The sequence below is a fragment of the Oncorhynchus gorbuscha genome, linkage group LG06 (genome assembly GCF_021184085.1).
Source record: "Oncorhynchus gorbuscha isolate QuinsamMale2020 ecotype Even-year linkage group LG06, OgorEven_v1.0, whole genome shotgun sequence".
In the NCBI taxonomy this organism is placed as follows: Eukaryota; Metazoa; Chordata; class Actinopteri; order Salmoniformes; family Salmonidae; genus Oncorhynchus; species Oncorhynchus gorbuscha.
This window is the reverse complement of record NC_060178.1, coordinates 91882258-91903553: the sequence shown is the minus strand read 5'-3', so window position 1 is coordinate 91903553 and position 21296 is coordinate 91882258. Positions and strand designations below refer to the sequence as shown.

General features: G+C 42.6%; 2 protein-coding genes and 1 non-coding gene across 6 annotated transcripts in view; all 3 read right to left on the bottom strand.

The window, feature by feature from the left end:
* The window catches only part of LOC124038543 (sorting nexin-29-like), a 177152-nt gene extending 168483 nt beyond the window's left edge, over positions 1-8669 (bottom strand). The window contains exons 1-4 of the mRNA XM_046354554.1: positions 8239-8669; positions 4884-4948; positions 4247-4299; positions 4045-4169 (exon numbers count right to left, since the gene is read on the bottom strand). Coding sequence (XP_046210510.1) covers positions 4045-4169; positions 4247-4299; positions 4884-4948; positions 8239-8245 — 250 coding nt within the window. The 5' untranslated portion in view covers positions 8246-8669. The remainder of the gene's footprint in view (positions 1-4044; positions 4170-4246; positions 4300-4883; positions 4949-8238) is intronic.
* Positions 8670-16052: 7383 nt separating this feature from the next.
* Positions 16053-20767, bottom strand: rsl1d1 (ribosomal L1 domain containing 1). Of its 4 annotated transcripts, none has more exons than XM_046354548.1 (10): positions 20619-20767; positions 19947-20086; positions 19640-19778; positions 19116-19264; positions 18687-18788; positions 18348-18441; positions 17841-17975; positions 17156-17287; positions 16426-16587; positions 16053-16371 (listed from the first exon to the last, which is right to left on the bottom strand). In XM_046354548.1, the coding sequence occupies exons 1-10, from the start codon at positions 20658-20660 to the stop codon at positions 16330-16332; spliced, it is 1137 nt and encodes a 378-aa protein (XP_046210504.1). In that variant the 5' UTR covers positions 20661-20767; the 3' UTR covers positions 16053-16329. The 4 variants fall into 4 exon arrangements, with proteins under 4 accessions (XP_046210504.1, XP_046210505.1, XP_046210503.1 ...); XM_046354549.1 differs by having other exon boundaries at positions 16453-16587; XM_046354547.1 differs by having other exon boundaries at positions 16053-16587.
* On the bottom strand, positions 18523-18650 carry LOC124038842. The gene has a single exon (XR_006839445.1). It is a non-coding gene; the product is annotated as a small nucleolar RNA SNORA55 (small nucleolar RNA).
* Positions 20768-21296: the final 529 nt, after the last annotated feature.

Genomic DNA, 21296 nt, shown 5'->3' with positions numbered 1-21296 from the left:
ATGGGGGTGCCGCAGAGTATAATTCTCAGGTCGACTCTTTCTCTGTGTATATGAATGACAACGCTCTTGCTGCTGTTTATACTCTGGTCCACCTCTACACAGACGACACCATTCTGTATAGATCTGGCCCTTCGTTGGACACTTAACAAATCTCCAGACAAGCTTCAATGCCATACAACACTCCTTCCGTGGCCTCCAACTGCTTTTAAGTGCTAGTAAAACTAAATGCATGCTCTTCAACCAATTGCTGCCCGCACCCGCCCGCCTTACTAGCATCACTACTCAGGACGGTTCTGACTTAAAATATGTGGACAACTACCTAGGTGTCTGGTTAGACCGTAAACTCTCCTTCCAGACTCACATTAAGCATCTCCAATCCAAAACTAAATCTAGAATCAGCTTCCTATTTCGCAACAAAGCCGCCTTCACTCATGCTGCCAAACATACCCTCGTAAAACTGACAATGCTACCGATCTTTGCAGATGTCATTTACAAAATAGCCTCCAACACTCTACTCAGCAAATTGGATGTAGTCTATCACAGTGCCATCCGTTTTGTCACCAAAGCCCCACATACTGTGACTTGTATGCTCTCGTTGGCTGGCCCTCGCTACATATTTGTCACCAAACCCACTGGCTCCAAGTCATCTATAAGTCTTTGCTGGGTAAAGCACTATAGCAACACCCACCCGTAGCACGCGCTCCAGCAGGTATATTTCAGTGGTCATCCCCAAAGCCAACACCTCCTTTGGCCTGCTTTTCCTTCCAGTTCTCTGCTGCCAATGACTGGAACGAATTGCAAAAAAATAAATAAATAAATAAATAAAAATCACTGAAGCTGGAGTCTTATCTCCCTCTCGAACTTTAAGCATTAGCTGTCAGTGCACATTACCGATCACTGTACCTGTAAATAGCCCACCCAACTACCTCATCCCCATATTGTTATTTTTTTGCACCCCAGTATCTCTACTTGCACATCATCATCTACACATCTATCACTCCAGTGTTAATGCTAAATTGTAATTATTTCACCTGTATGGCCTATTTATTGCCTTAACTCCTTAATCTTACTACATTTGCACACACTGTAGATAGATTTTCCTATTGTGTTATTGACTGTACGTTTGTTTATACCATGTGTAACTCGGTGTTGTCGCACTGCTTTGCTTTATCAACTGGACCACCTGGTTAAATAAAGGTGAAGTAAAAATATTGAACAATTCACAACAATACAGACTCAGCCAGCATAGCCTTGCTATTGCGAAAGGCTGCAGTAGACAGACCTGACTCAAGAGAAGACAGGCTATGCGCACACTGCCCACTAAATGAATTGGAAACTGAGCTGCACTTCCCAAACTCCTGCCAAAAAAAGAAAAGGGCAACCAGTGAAGAACAAACACCATTGTAAATACAACCCATATTTATTTTCCCTTTTGTACTTTAAAAAAATGACAGCTTAATTTGAGAAAATTCAGAACTTGCAAATATTCACAGCAATCCCTGCCATTAAATGTTTCATCGTTAATTATAACATCCGACCCACTGACAACTCTTTAAAAAGGTGCACTAAGCAGTAATTGCTACTCCATATCCTGGTTGCTAAAATTCAAATAGTTCCCCTAATTTCAGTTTGAGTGACTAAACAAACAAATGTTATGTAGAGAATTGTACCATCTAAACAGCTGTGAATTTTTTTTTTCCATAACCAGAAATATTGTATTTTCAGCTGATGTACAAAACAGAAAGTAAAAGACGCAAAAACAAAACTTAAATGGGAAGCATAGAAATAACACACCTAGAACAAATCTACCACTTCTTAAACTTGCATTTAATTAAAATGACAGATCTTTAACTCAAATGTACATGTGAATTTGGTCGGGTCAACCAAAATGTTATGAATTTCAGCTTAAAGAAAATGTTTTCAGTCATCCAAGTACCAGCAAGAGGTCAAATTAGAGCAGTATAACTTAACTAAATACATTGTCATTGTCTGTTGGAATTGCACCACTGGTTACTTTAAGAAGCCAACAGGTGCTGGGCTTCCCTCAGAGAGAGAGAGAACAGATTTCTATTTCTTGAAGTTTTTTACTAGATCTGTTGCATAACCCTCTGTTTTCATAGCCAGTATCTGCACCTTGTTTCTCTAGCAGTCGTCCTACAGCCTCTGTTTCCTGGGTGGAGAGTACACTCACCACAGCCACTCTCTCCTCGTGATGAGAGTACAGTCGTGGCCAAAAGTTGAAAATGACACAAATATTCATCTCCAAAGTTTGCTGCTTCATTGTCTTTAGATATTTTTGTCAGATGTTACTATGGAATGCTGAAGTATAAATACAAGCATTTCATAAGTGTCAAAGGCTTTTATTGACAGTGACATGAAGTTCATGCAAAGACTATATTTGCAGTGTTGACCCTTCTTTTTCAAGACCTCTGCAATCCGCCCTGGCATGCTGTCAATTAACTTCTGGGCCACATCCTGACTGATGGCAGCCCACTCTTGTATAATCAATGCTTGGAGTTTGTCAGAATTTGTGGGTTTTGTTTGTCCACCCACCTCTTGAGGATTGACCACAAGTTCTCAATGGGATTAAGGTCTGGGGAGTTTCTTGGCCATGGACTAAAAATATTAATGTTTTGTTCCCCAAGCCACTTAGTTATCCCTTTTGCCTTACGGCAAGGTGCTCCACCATGCTGGAAAAGGAATTGTTCATCACCAAACTGTTCCTGGATGGTTGGGAGAAGTTGCTCTCTCAGGATGTGTTGGTACCATTCTTTATTCATGGCTGTGTTCTTCGACAAAATTGTGAGTAAGCACACTCCCTTGGCTGAGAAGCAACCCCACACATGAATGGTCTCAGAATGTTTTACTGTTGGCATGACACAGGACTAATGGTAGCGCTCACCTTGTCTTCTCCGGACAAGGTTTTTCAGGATGCCCCAAACTATCGGAAAGGGGATTCATCAGAGAAGATGACTTTACCCAGTCTTCAGCAGTCCAATCCCTGTACCTTTTGCAGAATATCAGTCTCTCCCTGATGTTTTTCCTGGAGAGAAGTGGCTTCTTTGCTGCCCTTCTTGACACCAGGCCATCCTTCAAAAGTCTTCGCCTCACTGTGCGTGCAGATGCACTCACACCTCCCTGCTGCCATTCCTGAGAAAACCCTTTTTGTGCAAAGCAATGATGACGGCACGTGTTTCTTTGCAGGTAACCATGGTTGACAGAGGAAGAACAATGATTCCAAGCACCACCCTCTTTTTGAAGCTTCCAATCTGTTATTCGAACTCAATCAGCATGACAGAGTGATCTCCAGACTTGTCCTCGTCAACACTCACACCTGTGTTAACGAGAGAATCACTGACATGTCAGCTGGTCCTTTTGTGGCAGGGCTGAAATGCAGTGGAAATGTTTTTTGGCGATTCAGTTCATTTGCATGGCAAATAGGGACTTTGCAATTAATTTCGATTCATCTGATCACTCTTCATAACATTCTGGAGAATATGCAAATTGCCATCTTACTACAAACTAAGGCAGCAGACTTTGGGAAAATTAATATTTGTGTCATTCTAAACTTTTGGCCATGTCTTCTCAGGTCTCCAGTTTCCCAGGATGATGTTTGGCATGCTCCTTTTTTTGTTTTCATAGCACCTTGAACTTTCCCCTTGTATATTCTTTCGAACATGGATTAAATTAAGTATATTCTTTTTGCATATCTGCCTCCTTTGGTTATTCCTTTTCATTGTTTGAGTGAGAGCAGCTTTTGAACTTTTTATACTAGTCTGTAACTCTGAGCTGTCACTACTATGGTGATGCAGTGGTTCTAATGGTCTGACTCGGTCATATAGCTCTTTTCTGACCCAATATTTGTTTTAATATATCATATTTCATTTTATACATTTACATAACTCTTCTTTTTTTTACACCAAATACAAACCTAATCTGACCTAACTTTAAGAATGTGCAGATAAAGATTACCACTACCTCTTTTTTATTTTTCCTTTTTTAACATATCACTGACTAATCTGTTTCCAGGTCATGTGACTGTACCTGCTTCAGTCTTGCTGGTGAAGCCTGCGGCTTGCTTTATGGCAGCAGCAGTGAGAGCCAGGCCTCTGGTCTTCCTCAGGCCATGCTGGAGGACAGCCTCAAACTGGGCACACAAACAGATCACCCTACAGGGGAGATACAATACATCACACACACAACATCAATAAATCATATCAGTTTTGTAAGAATAAAACATTGGTACCTGCTGTCGGAATCTGAGGCGATCTCCTTTCTTCCTCCAAAGCGGATTTGGCACTGAAGAGAAATTAAGAATGACATGGCTATCAAAAAAATAACAATGACAACACATTTACTTACTCAATGGGAGCCTGACAGCTAGAGACCACAACATCAAACCAGCTAGAAAAACAATAGGCACAGTATCATATCATGCCTTATAAACAGTAGAAACCATAGAATTACACTGTAATAGCATATCATTACAACAGTTTATGATTATATGACTCATTTGACCATAGCTGTAATGCACTCCTCAGTGGGAATTATCCAGAGTAAAGGAATGCAACATGGAAGCTAACATAACATGGCCTGTCACGTACAGGAAGGCTCACATAACCTGGAAGGAATGGGATGCGTGGGATAACGAGCAGTAGTTCCGATGTTTGGGTTATTTGGACAAATCACAAATTTCGCAGGTGTTACCATCTTTAAAATGTTGGGAGGGGACATTCGGACCGTAACTTGCAAAGAGAGAGGGTGTAGCTCCTGGTTCCGCTCCTCCTTAAATCTCTTCACTTAACATGTATGCACCCAGAACTTAATCGATCAGCAGACCAATTACGAGCGACAGTTCTGGGTTAACTGTGATTACCCCTCACCTGTTTGACAGAGTCAAGCAGCCGCTCCAGCAGGTGTTGTCTCTTTGCGTCATTCTGCTGAGGGCCTGAGGAGGAGAAGGAGGGTGATCTTACAAACATGAGTCTGTCAGTTTGGGAAACTCATCTTAGATTTCTGGCCTAAGAGCCATCTCTGGCTAAATCAGAGTCGTATGTACCACAATTTCACCAAACTTATCAGAAATGTATACAAAGATGTGTTCAAAGAAAAATATGATACTTACAAAGGATTCCTAAATCATTGCTAAGAATAATGAAAATGACTGCAGTTTCTACTGATCATTGTTTTCAAGCTGGTTGTATTGGTGCTAGCTAGGTACCAAGCTAAAGCTAGCTACCCCAGAAGTTGCGGTCGAACAAATAATGCTTTATTACCAATGCGGTACTGCATTTCATAATTGTACAAAATTTGATGCAAAAAATGTGAAGCATTGACCTTGGGCGAATCTATGTAGTCAGAGCTAGATTCCACAAAGACTGGTCTCTGATCCACTCCGTTGGTGGAGTTCAACAGAAACTTCCTTCACCGGAGTTTAGTTTGCCACACCTTGGAGAAAGTTATGGGCTACATGAGGATGGTCAGGACTCAGCCCTTGATCATCGCTCTCAGTTCCAATACACATAAGTGATTGGAGGAAGGCATCTTCTTTACTGGGGTTTTTTGTAAAGAGCCCTGACGCTTGGTCTAAACATTAACACACATTGGACCCTGTGTTTCAGATCAACAAGAAATTATTTTCTAAAAACAAAAAAGGTTAAAACCTCTTAGTCCGCCCCATCCCGGATCCGGGATCGTGACTACAGCCTCAAGCTCATTACCATAACGCAAAATTAGCGATTTCTGAAAATTGCAAATTAAATGAAACAAATATGCCTATCCTCAAGCTGATCCTTTTCTTAACAATCCTGTCGTCTCAGATTTTCAAAATATGCTTTAGAACCAGAGAAAATCAATAATTTGTGTAAGAGTGGTGATAGCTAGCTTAGCATTTAGCGTTAACATTTAGCACGCAACATTCACAAAAACCAGCAAAGGGATCAAATAAAATAATTTACCTTTGAAGAACTTCAGATGTTTCAATGAGGAGACTCTCAGTTACATAGCAGATGTCCAGTTTTTCCTGAAAGATGCTTGTGTAGGACACAACGTTCCGTTTTGTTACTATGCATTTGGCTACCGAAACTAACCGAAAATTCAGTCACCTAAACGTCAAACTTTTTTCCGAATTAACTCCATAATATCGACTGAAACATGGAAAACGTTGTTTGAATCAATCCTCAAGGTGTTTTGTCATATATCTCTTCATTGAAATCCCTTCCCTGGAAGCGTGCATTCTTCTCTGATTCGGATGGAAAAATACTGGTACCTGACTTTTGCGCACCAATTTCCACGCAGACACCGTGCGGGACACTTGGTAATTGTAGGCTCTTATGGTCAATCTTCCAATGATATGCCTACAAATACGTCACAATGCTGCAGACACCTGGGGGAAACGATAGGAAGTGTCCGTTCATTCCTGTCGCATTCACAGCCATATAAGGAGATCATGGAAAACGTGCCTCCAGAAATCCTGTTGATTTCCTGGTCACTCAAACATCTTGGTTTTGCCTGTAGATTTTGTTCTATGGCACTCACAGTGAAAATCTTTACAGTTCTGGAAACGTCAGTGTCTTCTTTCCAAAACTATCAATTCCAAGCATAGTCGAGCATCTTTTCGTGACAAAATATTGCGCTTAAAACGGGCATGTCTTTTTATCCAAAAATTAAATACTGCCCCTAGAGTCTTAACAGGTTGATACACCTTTACAGGGTTAGGGATCCCACACAGCCATACAGCGGCCTGCGAAAGTATTCCATTCCTTGGCATTTTTCCAATTGTGTTACCTTACAACCTGGAAATAAAATGGATTTTTGGGGCCTTTCTATTAGTTGGCTTTACACACAACACGCTTACCACCTTGAAGATGCAAAATATTTTTTGTGAAACAAGCAAGAAAGACAAAAAAATGAAAAAAACTTGACATGCATAAAACTATTCACCCCCCCAGTCAATACTTTGTAGACAACTTTTGCAGCATTTACAGCTGCAAGTCTCATGGGGTATGTCTCTGTAACAGTATAGTCCGTCCCCTCGCCCCGACCCGTGCGCGAACCAGAGACGCTCTGCACACGTCAACAGTCACCCTCAAAGCCTATTCCAAGACATTTAAATGTTTCCCCATAAACCACTTCAGTGTTTCTTTAGCAGTATGATTAGGATCATTGTCCTACTGGAAGGTGAACCTCCATCCCAGTCTCTTGGCAGGTTTGTTGTGGTGCCATATTCTTTTCATTTTTTAATAATGGATTTAATGGTGCTCTGTGGGATGTTCAAAGTTCGTGATATTTTTTTAGAACCCAACCCTGACCTGTACTTCTCCACAACTTTGTCCCTGACCTGTTTGGCGAGCTCCTTGGTCTTCATGGTGACAATTGCTTGGTGGTGCCCCTTGCTTAGTGGTGTTGCAGACTCTGGAGCCTTTCCAAACAGGTGTATATATATATATATATACTTAGATTGCACACAGGTGGAATTTATTTAACTAATTATGTGACTTCTGAAGGTATTTGGTTGCACCAGATCTTATTTAGGGGCTTCATAGCAAAGGGGGTGAATACATATGCACACACCACTTATCCGTTTAGATTTTTTTCTAAACAAGTTTTTTTTTTTTCATTTCACTTCACCAATTTGTGTATGTCCATTACATGAAATCCAAATAAAAATCAATTTAAATTACAGGTCGTAATGCAACAACATCGGAAAAACCCCAAGGGGGATGAATACGTTTACCAGGCACTGTATCGCCATGGAAGTAAGAGAGACCACTGATCATCTATTTAGCATGCCCGAAACATCTGTGTGTAATAGAAGATGCCACTAGAAACGTTGCCAGTGTACCTATGAAAATAACAGGTTCCTTCGACCTTAAGAAGTTACGGTAACGTTATGCTCTGTAAGAGCACATCTTGGGCTAGTCAGGACTCAGGAGCAATACAATAAGTCTTACTATTATAATTGGAAGGGTTTCTTTGATGAACAATTTGTTTGATGACATCTATGGTCTCATGCAGTCAAGAAAAAAAATCGATTTGCATGGGGAGATTCAAGATAAACGCCGGAAGAGTCATCTATCCTTCACGCCTGCCTGAACTCACATGATAAGTATGCTTTGTCATCCATTCTAAACCTCTTAATAGGCCTATGTGCGTAAACCAGACAAAATTCGCGCAATAAGCCAAAGCCAGGTGTCAATTGATGGTAAAGCAAAAAGTTGTTTTTTAGCTACAACTCACCGTTCATTCTGTCAGTCCGAGTACGTTAGTTGTTGATGACACACCACATGTAAACTAGTTCATGGTTCGACTTGGTGGATATCCAGAATTCTATTGCGATTCATCACATTCTGTACGAACCGAACCCTGGGTGGCAGAGCACAACTTCCATGATGCAGCCCTCCCTTCTTCCCATCAACACAACCTCGGTCCGTGGCCCACTGTTGCTCCTGTCGGCTGGAACTACAGAGGCCTGCGAGTTGTCGTTTATCACTATATAGTTAACCCGAGTCACATTTGTAGATAAAATGGTTGACGAACAAACCCATCCGCATTGGTCGATTCGGCGACTGGACTGTCGTGGCTCTGGTAATCGTCTAGCTGTAATAAAAGGAATTCATTTTGACACTTCGGTGCCCCTGCCTGCAAAGCGAAACAACGTCGGCGCTGCAGGTCACATGACCAGACACACTGTTGTCATATGACAGGTTAGGAGCGATTTGGATCCGTATCAGTGTTAAACGTTCGCTTGTTTTCAAAAACAGTATTCATTGACAGTTCTCTTTTTATGAAAAGCTGTGTGTGTGTGTGTGTACGTCTGATCTCTAGACTAGAGACAGTGTTAAACGTTCGCTTGTTTTCAAAAACAGTATTCATTGACATTTCTCTTTTTATGAAAAGCTGTGTGTGTGTGTGTGTGTGTGTGTGTGTGTGTGTGTGTGTGTGTGTGTGTGTGTGTGTGTGTGTGTGTGTGTGTGTGTGTGTGTGTGTGTGTGTGTGTGTGTGTGTGTGATCTCTAGACTAGAGACATCAAGCTACAAAGCCAGACCTCCACAACCCCTCTGTATTTTCCTCAGTGTGGTTAAAGGTCTGTACTGTCTTAGTTGTGACCAGTATAGTGTATATGACACTAAATGTTTTTATTTTGGGGGAACTTGTGTGAGTGTAATATTTACTGTTCACTTTTATTGTTAATTTAACTTTTGTTTATCTATTTCACCTGCTTTGGCAATGTAAACATGTGTTTTACCATTTTACAGAGGCCAGTTCATGAAGGAAGCTCATTAGTTTTTTTTTGCAAGTATCTATGACAAAACAGGACAGGTCGTTTCACTGAGCAGCCATTACAAACACAGGCTGTAAAACAGTGATCACTAAGGTCATTGCAGAAAACACCAGACTGATACCTATCAGGGTTATTTGTGAACATCGAGGAGAGTAGCCTTTCTGGGTGATTTGGAGTCATAACTTGTGGGATTGGTAATAATCTGAGAAAGTTCTAGGGAGTCCCATTGCGTTAGGACTTGGTCAGGTGGTTTAAGCATGTCCCAGTTATGACACCTAGCAGGACAAATTCAGATTTAGTGTAAGGTGCCAGGAGAGAGCTTAGGGCAGGAGGGTACAGGCCGGTGCTGATGGAGGATGATAGCACCCAGCAACAGTCAACAAAGTGCTATTTGAAAGTTTAATGTTTAAAACCAGCAAATCAAAGTGTTTGGGGACAGACTTGGTGGAGATAATCGAGCACTGAAGGTGATCCTTGGTAAAGGTTGCCAATTCACCACCTTTAGAAGATCTGTCTTGCCGAAAAAGGTTATAATCAGAAAGGTTAACATCAGTATTCAAAACAGTCTTCCTTAACCACGTCTCAGTAATGACCAACCAACACATCTGGATTGGAGCTGTGAACCCACACTTTAAATTGATACATTTGAGGTATAAGCTTCAGTGTTAACGTGCAGAAAACCCAGGCTTTTACGAGAGCAGAATTCAGTGAAGCAGATATTGGGGCGGCAGGGTAGCCTAGTGGTTAGAGCATTGGACTAGTAACCGGAAGGTTGCAAGTTCAAATCCCAGAGCTGACAAGGTACAAATCTGTTGTTCTGCCCCTGAACAGGCAGTTAACCCACTGTTCCTAGGCCGTCATTGAAAATAAGAATTTGTTCTTAACTGACTTGCCTAGTTTACATTTACATTTAAGTCATTTAGCAGACACTCTTATCCAGAGCGACTTACAAATTGGTGCGTTCACCTTATGACATCCAGTAGAACAGTCACTTTACAATAGTGCATCTAAATCTTTTAAGGGGGGGGGGGGGGGGGGTGAGAAGGATTACTTATCCTATCCTAGGTATTCCTTAAAGAGGTGGGGTTTCAGGTGTCTCCGGAAGGTGGTGATTGACTCCGCTGTCCTGGCGTCGTGAGGGAGTTTGTTCCACCATTGGGGGGGCCAGAGCAACGAACAGTTGACAGGGCTGAGCGGGAACTGTACTTCCTCAGTGGTAGGGAGGCGAGCAGGCCAGAGGTGGATGAACGCAGTGCCCTTGTTTGGGTGTAGGGCCTGATCAGAGCCTGGAGGTACTGAGGTGCCGTTCCCCTCACAGCTCCGTAGGCAAGCACCATGGTCTTGTAGCGGATGCGAGCTTCAACTGGAAGCCAGTGGAGAGAGCGGAGGAGCGGGGTGATGTGAGAGAACTTGGGAAGGTTGAACACCAGACGGGCTGCGGCGTTCTGGATGAGTTGTAGGGGTTTAATGGCACAGGCAGGGAGCCCAGCCAACAGAGAGTTGCAGTAATCCAGACGGGAGATGACAAGTGCCTGGATTAGGACCTGCGCCGCTTCCTGTGTGAGGCAGGGTCGTACTCTGCGGATGTTGTAGAGCATGAACCTACAGGAACGGGCCACCGCCTTGATGTTAGTTGAGAACGACAGGGTGTTGTCCAGGATCACGCCAAGGTTCTTAGCGCTCTGGGAGGAGGACACAATGGAGTTGTCAACCGTGATGGCCAGATCATGAAACGGGCAGTCCTTCCCCGGGAGGAAGAGCAGCTCCGTCTTGCCGAGGTTCAGCTTGAGGTGGTGATCCGTCATCCACACTGATATGTCTGCCAGACATGCAGAGATGCGATTCGCCACCTGGTCATCAGAAGGGGGAAAGTTAAATAAAGGTTAAATTTTTAAAAATTAAAAATATCAAAGCACAAGTCAGAATTGGGGCTAACAACAGTAGATGGGCCAGGGTGTACATGCACATTTCCAGATATCATCCACAGTAATACATTCAAGGCACAGCAGAGGACAGGGAGAGCTCTGCAGGGTTGATTTATGACATTTGAATGTGCATTAGATGGAAACAAGATCATATTGTACAGCAATTTCATCAGTAAACATGAATACAAAGCCAGCGAGAGGTGGTTTGAAAGTATGTATGTGTATCCAATAGAGAGTCAGAGTCCCGAGTGTGGGAACAAACAGTCTGTCCCACAGTTGAGTAAACTAGAAAGTTCATAGTCAGAGCATGCAGAAATCGCTAAATATATATTTAAACTCAGCAAAAAAAGAAACATCCCTTTTTCAGGACCCTGTCTTTCAAAGATAATTCGTAAAAATCCAAATAACTTCACAGATCTGTAAAGGGTTTATACACTGTTTTCCATGCTTGTTCAATGAACCATAAACAATTCGTGTGGGGGGGGGGCTCTGGATTTGAGCAGGGTCAGCTGTGAGAGACTCCTGCCATTTGTTGAGATCAAAGGCTCGACACCTCTCACGTCACACCTCAGTGCTAATTGAAGTTGTATCTGGTCTGTCTCAGTTCCAGGTTGGATGGTGTCCTCAGGTCTCTGCTGATCGTTTGCCAGAGCACCATCTGTATAGCTTGGAAAAAGGAATCCTTGTCAGCAGTAACCCCTCCAGGTAATTTTGTCCAAAATTAGGTTGTAGGTTTGGAGTTTTGATCTGCAGTGAAGGTTATGCTGTGGAGGGTAGCATTCTGAATATGTCCCTGCTCAAAAAAGTTTCTATCTTTTTGTAAAAAACATGTTGGAAAATGTGAGAGCTCACATGCAGCTGTCTCTCTCTCTCTATCTCTCTCATTATACTTTTTAGAGATTACTACAACAACAAAAAAACTATTTATATTGTCTTTAAACCTTTAAAGGGTTCTTCGAGGGAACTTATAGGGGTTCCCCCAGTTTCAGCTTGAAGAACCCCTAAAGGATACTCCAGGAACCTTCTTTTTTGAGGGTAATGTGTAATGTAGGGGTTAGTCCTTGTGCCACGCATAGACTGGTGAGATTTCAGTATAAAAGAGGAACTATACTCACAGCAGGAAGGTGTTACTCATCATACAAAGTAGGTAAATATAGATTTACATTCAATTCAAACATTTAAAGTAATTATCCAGTGAAAATCCAACTTTTAAAATAATAATTTTAAATAAGGTTCTATACTCGTATTTGTTGCCAAAGTATTAATTGGGGGAAAAGAAACACTTAAAACAAATCTCAAACAGAAGGTTTAAAAATTGCTTTCTATTTCCTCATAGAGTATGATGTGTTGGCAAATCAGAAGTTTAGAGGATGATGAGCTGGCTAATCAGCGGTCTACCTGCAATAATATTTTGTTTACCAATATATGGCCACACCATTCTGTTGTTGGGGTACAACCACAACATTCCAATCAAGAAAAGCTACTTTTTAACACAACTACAATTTTTGGAAGGAAAACTATTTCACTCATATTGTAAGTACTTGCATTATTTTAAAGTATATTATGTGAGCTAATCACACAAATAAAACATGAAGAGATATTAAAACATTTTCCTTAAGTGTCATTTTCAGGGCTCCGGAGTGGAGCATCGCATTTTAAGGCACTGCATCACAATGTTGCAATATGGCTGACCAGTGGCTTCAAAGTCTCTCAATGGCCAATACTTAGCATCACCAATCCATGGTTTATATACATAATTGGTTATAACTGAACACTGAACACATTACACACTGCTTCATTATTATATTGCTAATTGACTTGAAACAAAATTACCTGTCAAATCATATTCTCAGTGTCTCTCTGGTAAGTTCATTAGATGGAGTAGATGTGGTGTACTGATAAATAATGTAGTGACGGCTTGCTGCCCGTTAGCGGTAACATTTCCATCCGTCTTTCAGGGCCCTTCTCTGTTGGCCCTCTCGTTCCATCGGAATCATTAGTAAGACTATTTTACACCTTCCTGACAACACTGCTGACCAAGTTAACATCATCTTCCTGTTCCTCTGGTTGCATCTCGATGTTCCCCACCAACCAGAACACCCACCAAATGAGACTGAGGATGATAGGGGCTGTCAGGATATGTCTGCAACCACCCGGTCAGCAATATGAACACTCCAAATATTTTGTGGACAACCGCAAACCAAAAGGCACATTTACAGTGATCAACTCCCTGATATCTCCTCTCCGCAACCTTCACTTATATTTGCGCCATGAAAATGTACGTCAAATCAAATTATTAGTCACATGCGGCGAATGCAACAGTGAAATGCTTACTTATGAGCCCCAAACCAACAGTGCCGTTTAAAAAAAATACGAGTAAGAAATAGAAGTAATTAAAGAGCAGCAATACCCTCTGTTGTGCCTTGCAGTCGGAGGCCGAGCAGTTGCCATACCAGGCAGTGATGCAACCAGTCAGGATGCTCTCGATGGTGCAGCTGTATAACCTTTTGAGGATCTGAGGACCCATGCCAAATCTTTTCAGTCTCCTGAGGGGGAATAGGTTTTGTGCCCTCTTCACGACAGTCTTGGTGTGCTTGGACCATGTTAGTTTGTTGATGATGTGGATGCCAAGGAACTTGAAGCTTTCAACCTGCTCCACTACAACCCCGTCCATGAAAATGGGGGCGTGCTTGGTCCTCCTTTTCCTGTAGTCTACAATCATCTCCATTGTCTTGATCACGTTGAGGGAGAGGTTGTTGTCCTTGCACCACACGGTCAGGTCTCTGACCTCCTCCCTATAGGATGGTGTTGGAGTCGTGCCTGGCCATGTAGTAATGAGTGAACAGGGAGTACTGGAGGGGACAGAGAACACATCCCTGAGGGGCCCCCTTGTTGAGGATAAGCGTGGGGGATGTGTTGTTACCTACCTTTACCACCTGGGGCCAGCCCATCAGAAAGTCCAGGATCCAGTTACAGAGGGAGGTGTTTAGTCCCAGAGTCCTTAGCTTAGTGATGAGCTTCGAGGGCACTGTGGTGTTGAACGCTGAGCTGTAGTCAATGAATAGCATTCTCACATACAATTGAAGTTAAAGTTTACATACACTTAATTTTTCGACCACTCCACACATTTCTTGTTAACAAACTATAGTTTTTGCAAGTCGGTTAGGACATCTACTTTGTGCACGGCGTGCTCAGTCCTGTTTTTCTTGTAGTCCACAAATCATTAATTTTCAAAAGTTCTTTAGGGTCCAGAAAGTCATGTCATTTCCAAAAGTGGTGGATTCAGGTCAGTACACAGGTGTTGTGCACTGAAGCCTTTGGTCTGTTGGAGAGCTCCGTGCACACTCAGAGACGCAACATGCTGAAAATTCACAGTAAAACATTAAGTACTGTAACTTTTGGTTTTCAAGACAGCTTGAAGACTTCTTGGATGATACTTTATCATGCAGATATTTAGAAATTATTTTAACGTCCATCTAAAATAGGCAAGGAATGGTCTTTTCAGAAAGTTCCCTCGAGATCAATAAAGGGAGCTGAATACCCGACAGTAGATGCAGTCTATTCAGAAACTTCCAAGTGTCTCTAAATAAGTTTTCAAAAAGTATATAATTATTTAAAAGACAATCAGGATCCAATCACACCATTCCAACAGGATGTGATTAATTCATTCCTACCCAATACATGCTGATGGGCCTGCTCCTGACCCCCAGATCCAACTGTCTCTGCTTGAGCTTCATGGCGGGTATCAGGATCAGCCCCACCACACACATCCTTATGGAAAGGTAGACGAGGGCAGTGGCATGTTGGGTGTACTCACAAGTGGAGGAACAGCACTGCACCCAGCATCAGGGCTCCCATCACCATGACTGGTTTGTGGATGTAGGCCCAGCGATGTGGTTCTGGACACAGGATTCTCCTCACATAATCTTGTTCGAACACCATCCTCAGAAGGATGCTGCAATGACTGTCTTGTCAGACTCCGCCCTAAAGTGACAAGCTGCCCTTACGGAACTGCCCTTTTCTTCAAAGTGAACAAGATTAATACAGTTTGCATCTCACCTCCATGAATTAACATGTATACTTTTCCTTCTGCAATAATTGTTTTATCTTTAGATGCGCTTATACAGTGAGTTGTCATATGCACTGAATACTTACAGGAGCAATTAGTTGTGCTTTCCTCAAGGGCAGGCTTTTTCACCTAGTCAGCCCTGGGATTCAAACCAGCAACCTGTTACTGGCACAATGCTCTTAACCACTAGGCTACTCGTTTACTGACAGCAGCACCCCTACTGATACTTATGAACAGCAGCCTCCCTACTTGCGTGAGCCTGACAGCTCTTCAATTCCTAAAGCTTACTCCACTCACGTGATTCCACCCGGTTCACCACACCAAATAGGGAGGGGGGTCATTCAATACTAGATAGATGTGGACCCTAGTAGGCATGGATTGTCAACTCACTAACTCCAGCAGATTTGAAATTCATGTGAAAGTGAACAATTAACTTGGCATCAAATGGCCATTAGAGAAATTATATTTCAAGAATTTATGTTGAACGTGAGTAAGACCACGAGTCTGATGGTTCACTGTAGAGTGCTCTCAGTCAGATTAGAAAAGTAAATATGACCTATAAGGATCAGGCAGCAGCCGCACAGACTTCTCAGCAACAATAGCCTTGTCATCCGACCGACTACTGTATTCGGACAGTTCACCATGGTAAACACCACTCAAGGCTAATGCATCAGGAACCACTAAAAGCCTGATTGAATTAGTTTGCATCACATACAAATCTTACTCACTAAATATTGACAGTGAGCTCATTTTGTATAAGAAAGACATAATTCAGTAGTTTTTTAAATTTATAAGTTGAGTTTACACATTACATTATTAAACAAAACCCTTTGAGGCAGACAGACAATAACAGCTCATTTGAGTTTGTCCTCGGATCAATTCAACAAACTGAAATGTTAACAGTTCTACATTTAGAAACCAGTCCTTTATAATCAGTGATGAAGTCAGAGTTCCATGTAGAGAAAGGGGGAGTAATACAGACATTAATGGATAGGAACGCTTTGTTCATTGAGTTGTCAAGACAAAAGTCATTGAGATTGAGGCACTTTCCTTTAAGCAGCCTTCTTGGTCCTTTTGCTTTTTCTTTTCATAGCCTTCTTCCCCCCTGTCGGGTTAGGCGCCTTCTTCCCCCCTGTCGGGTTAGGCGCCTTCTTCCCCCCTGTCGGGTTAGGCGCCTTCTTCCCCCCTGTCGGGTTAGGCGCCTTCTTCCCCCCTGTCGGGTTAGGCGCCTTCTTCCCCCCTGTCGGGTTAGGCGCCTTCTTCCCCCCTGTCGGGTTAGGCGCCTTCTCAAGTCCCTTCTTGGTCTGCTTCTACCGGCATCAGAGAGAGGAGCAATCAATTAGCACAGTACTGAGAAGAGTCTGTAGATCCATTAGTCATTTAGCATATAATTTTATCCAGCAACTTAGTGCAATCATCTTTAAGACAGCTAGGTTAGACAACCACATGCATAGAAATTACATTTCTTCAATAACAGCCATCGGTAAAATCAGAGGTGGTGGGGTGGGGGGGGTCACAGTGAGGATTATTTAAGATACTGTTTGTAGAGGTAGGTTTTCTGATGTTTCAGAAGATGGGCATGGACTGCTATCCTAGCTTCAGGGGGAAGCTGTTTCCACCGCTGGTGTGCCAGGACAGAGGAGATTGGACTGATACAAAGTGTCAAATAACCTCCAGTCTGTCAGTGTTCCCAGGGAGTGAACAGGGAGACAGCACAAAAAGGGCACTGCTCCCCCGCCTCACTGGAATGCGGTTCATGCAACACTGGATTTAAACCTAAATTCATACAGAGAGTGAACCAGGTTACAAACCAGTGCACAGACAAATCAGCAAATATGTCATTTGACAAAAACATTTGGTATGACACATGGTACAGACCTCCAGTTTAGCTTTTTTGCTTGGCGGTACTATGGGAACAAGCTGTGGAATCTCTTCCTCTACTTCAGCACCTGTGTTTTTTTCTGTAGACTTCTGTTCCTTCTTAGCAGACTTCAGTTTGCTTGCAGTTCTCTGAAATTTACAAAAAAAAAGGTTATAGGTATTCTTTATGAGCAGGAGGATGTGGGATCTACCTGTCTATATATATGAAATTGAACTCCGTAGCCCATATGTGGCACTAGGGGCTATTTTTATTTTACCTTTATTTAACTAGGCAAGTCAATTAAGAACAAATTCTTATTTTCAATGACGGCCTAGGAACAGTGGGTTAACTGCCTTGTTCAGGGGCAGAACGACAGATTTTATCTTGTCGGCTCAGGGATTCGATCTTGCAACCTTTCGGTTACAAGTCCAACACTAACCACTAAACTCCCTGCCGCCCCACTATGTTGATGTTCCCAGAGAGTGAACAGGGAGATGGCACAAAGGACAGCTCCCCTCCCCTGCCTCACTGGAATGAGGTTAATATAGCACTGGATTTAAACCTAAAATCATACTGAGGGTAAACCAGGTTCCGAACCAGTGCAAAAACAAGTCCTTAGAAAGATTTAGCTTGACAAAAATAGATAACTTCAATTATAATCTTAAAATACTACTTACAAGCATTTGTGTGTAGCACTCCTACCTTGGCATCCTTGGCTGCGTGGGCCTGTTTCTTTGTCTCCTCTAAGAGGGTCAGGTGGTTCATGTTAGAAGTGTAGATGGGCAGAGCTACTGATGACTGGCTCTTCAGGTGGATGATCTTTATCAATGGTCCTTTCTGCAAAGCAGACCGCAGCCATCTAGTCTCAAACATGTACTTTCACGCATACCTTTTTAAGTCAACTTAATTGATGTGAGAAACATTTAATGGTACAGCCAAAAACATTGCCATCCTGTGTATAGCATCTGATTGTGGCATGTTGTCAAAGGCCTTGATTTGTTGGGGTGAGGGGGCACATGGGTTTAATCCCGCTGCTATAAAGATCAGGCAATAAGCTTAATGTGCCACAGTATCATAGGCCTAGTAAACTCACACCAGACAGCAGCTGGGCCCAAACGTGGGTATAACTGACATTAACGTATAATAAGTGTAAATATCTGTAGTGACCATCAGTCGTGAGCTCAGGAGGATCCCTGGCAGCAAACTCACCACGCGTAGTTTGGTCACAATGGTGCTAACAGCCGAGTCAATATTCTCTGCTATTTCATCTGCAGCCATCCCAGAGTGGGCCACACGAGCCATGCTAAAACAAACAATTACATTATACAAAAGGCAGTGTGAATGAATGAATTCTATGAACACTAACAATATTAGACACTTTCCAATTTGTGTCAAAGCTGTAGAGACAGGCTCCAACAGAGAGGGAGGTCCGTCTGGATATACTTTGAGTCACTATGGCACCATCATTGCCCATGTCCAACACAGACAGGAGGACAGGGTTTGCTGGGGTGCAGTTATTCATCAAGTCAAGCTTGGAACAAGCCTCACCAGCAGCAGCCTTTCTTAGAAATGGAGATGGTTGTTCCCTGGATGGTTCGCTGGATATCTAAGGCCAGCTTCTTGCTCCGCAGGTTTACTGACAAAGGCTCCCTAAGCAGAGGAGAGAACACTAGATTAGAACACCAGAAGGGCTGGCTTGAGGGCACATTTCAACTTAAGTGATTTGATGCATTTCAAGGCCAGGGAACAGCACTTGGGTCTATGTTGATGTTCCCAGAGAGTGAACAGGGAGACAGCACAAAAAGGACACCGCTCCCCTGCCTCACTGGAATGAGGTTCATATAGCACTGGATTTAAACCAAAATTCATACGGAGAGTGAAACAGGTTCCGAACCAATGCAAAAATAAGTCTAAATAGATTTCATTTGACTAAAATAGACAAGTTGATCGACCAATAGAACACATTTACAAGCGTACTTTTTCCTCTCGTAAAAGTGCTTGCCAATGTGTGAGGACAGCAGGCGGCGAACACGGTCGTCTGACAGGAACATATCAAAATTCCCCAGCAGCCTTCTTTTGGCCTCAAAGGGCTTGTACTCAGTCTTCAGCGTTTTGTAAGGGATCACCTATAGAAAGACAGGGATATGCCTGGGTGAGTTGAGTCATGCACCAACAAGTAAAGGACCATATCAAAAAACAAGAAGCTCTGATCATTAATACATGCGTATACAGTATGACAGTAGGTAACTGTGTAAAAGCTGTAGAGGCAGACTCTAATAGAGAGGGAGGTCCACCTGGATGTACTTTGAGTCACTATCATTGACCATGTCCAACACAGACAGGAGGACAGGGTTTGCTGAGGTCACTTATTCACATTGGATGACCAAACACTAGTTACAGACTAAAGTAAATCAGATGAGATGCATTTGAGGATGAGGTAAGCACTTCGGGTGTCTAGAAAAACAACAATAACTAATATTATTGGTGTTAGTTAGTAATACCTCTGTGACGTTCTTGACCCCTCTCTCAGCCAGCAGTTTCTTGTAGAACCTTTGGGTCTGGTCAGGGGTCATGTTGGGCTCATCTCTGGTGAAGAGACAAACCTCATCTGTGTCGGTCCGGATGCCATGAGGCAAGGGGCTGAGGGAGAAACAGAGGACTTGTGGTTATTACTGGACAGTTTCACCACTATACTGCAGGACAAGGGGTTAATTGCTCCACACATTCAATGCATTTTTCCATAGCTATGCCTGTATTATGTAACCATGTTGTTTTGTAGCCCTGGACAGTGTTGGCAGAGGGACTCACATGCGGATGGTCTGGGCCTGCTTGGGGATTTTCCATAGTGTAAAGAGGAGGGATAGGTGTTGACTCTCGTCCAGGAGCAGAGAGTCTGGGGTAGACTTAGTCTTCAGGAAAGCCAGCAGTGCTTGAACTGCTTTCTTCACCTGGGAACACAATGAGAGGTTATGAAGAAATGTAAAAACAGTGACAAATTAATCTGTAATTTTGTTCAAATAGACAACACATTGACCAAATGCAAATAACCAGCCCCATTAGGTTAACTAGTTAAGTTACACAAATCGTCCTGAACAAGTCAGCTCAGATGAGAAAGCGAACGATAATTAGCCAACGTTACAACTTTTTCACTTTTAACCTACAAAAAAGTCGGACTAGTAAAGGGTCGATATTTTTCCAACGACAGTTTTACCAAGAACCAATGGAAGGAGTTGTAGACTACTCCGAAAGTGTGTTCACAGCGTTTCCAGTTAAGATACAGAAAATAAGTGACTTGCCTCGTGTTGCGAACTATCCGACCGCACAAGCTAACGCTAGCTAGCTTGCTATCCAGCTGGTTGCTAGCTCCAGAGAAAGCTGGCTTACAAAACATAACCTACTGATATCACCCCACTTTTCCTGGCATCCATATAACTACACTTTTGTTAAAGAAGACATTATCAACGTGATTTTAGACCTTACCTGTACTCGGTCCAGCGCCAACTCCTCAGGTTTGTCTGCCATGCTTCTTCACGTGTTTTATCCAGGGTAACGCATGCGCATATCGATTGGCTCACGTCACTCTTGCAATTGAAACTTCCCAACTTTATTTGCGAACAGTTTGAGGACAATACAAAAAGGTCACTAGTTACCACCGCCACAGTCATAAACCCCACCCATTTCTACAATTTGATCGGATTTCAACCTAACCTCAAACCCTCTGCTAACCTTAACCATAACCTTACATTTAGACCAATTTTGACTTTGTGGCTGTGGTAACCAGTGGAAACCATTCCGAAAGGCCAAATGAATATTATAAGAAATGGAGAAAAACAGAGCCTTTAATTTCTCTCAGTTTGATACTTTATTTTCATTGTTGTTGATTGTAACATGACAACACACGTTCACATCAGGAACCATGTTTGTTTGTGTGCGTGTGAACATACCAGATTAGGATTTTGGTATGGCGATACCTACAACCAAAATATTACCATTTTGGTATAATATTTTGGATTTGAATGCGTATAACAAGCTAATTATGGTCCAAACGTGATGCAACCGGATGCAACGCTAGTCCCTTCCTTTCCAAACGAAGTAACAACGCATACATTCCCATTTCCAAAACAAAAGGTGGACCAGCACAGAGTGAGATTGGCCTGG

Bases quoted from the DNA above. Each gene is read 5' to 3' on its own strand.
- rsl1d1 (XM_046354547.1), bottom strand. From the start codon at position 20,660: ATGGCAGACAAACCTGAGGAGTTGGCGCTGGACCGAGTACAG. The intron at 20,087-20,618 runs GTAAGGTCTAAA...TTGTGTTCCCAG, and splicing joins TGGCGCTGGACCGAGTACAG to GTGAAGAAAGCAGTTCAAGC. The intron at 18,442-18,686 runs GTGAGGCTTGTT...TGTTTGTTTTAG, and splicing joins TCTAAGAAAGGCTGCTGCTG to CATGGCTCGTGTGGCCCACT.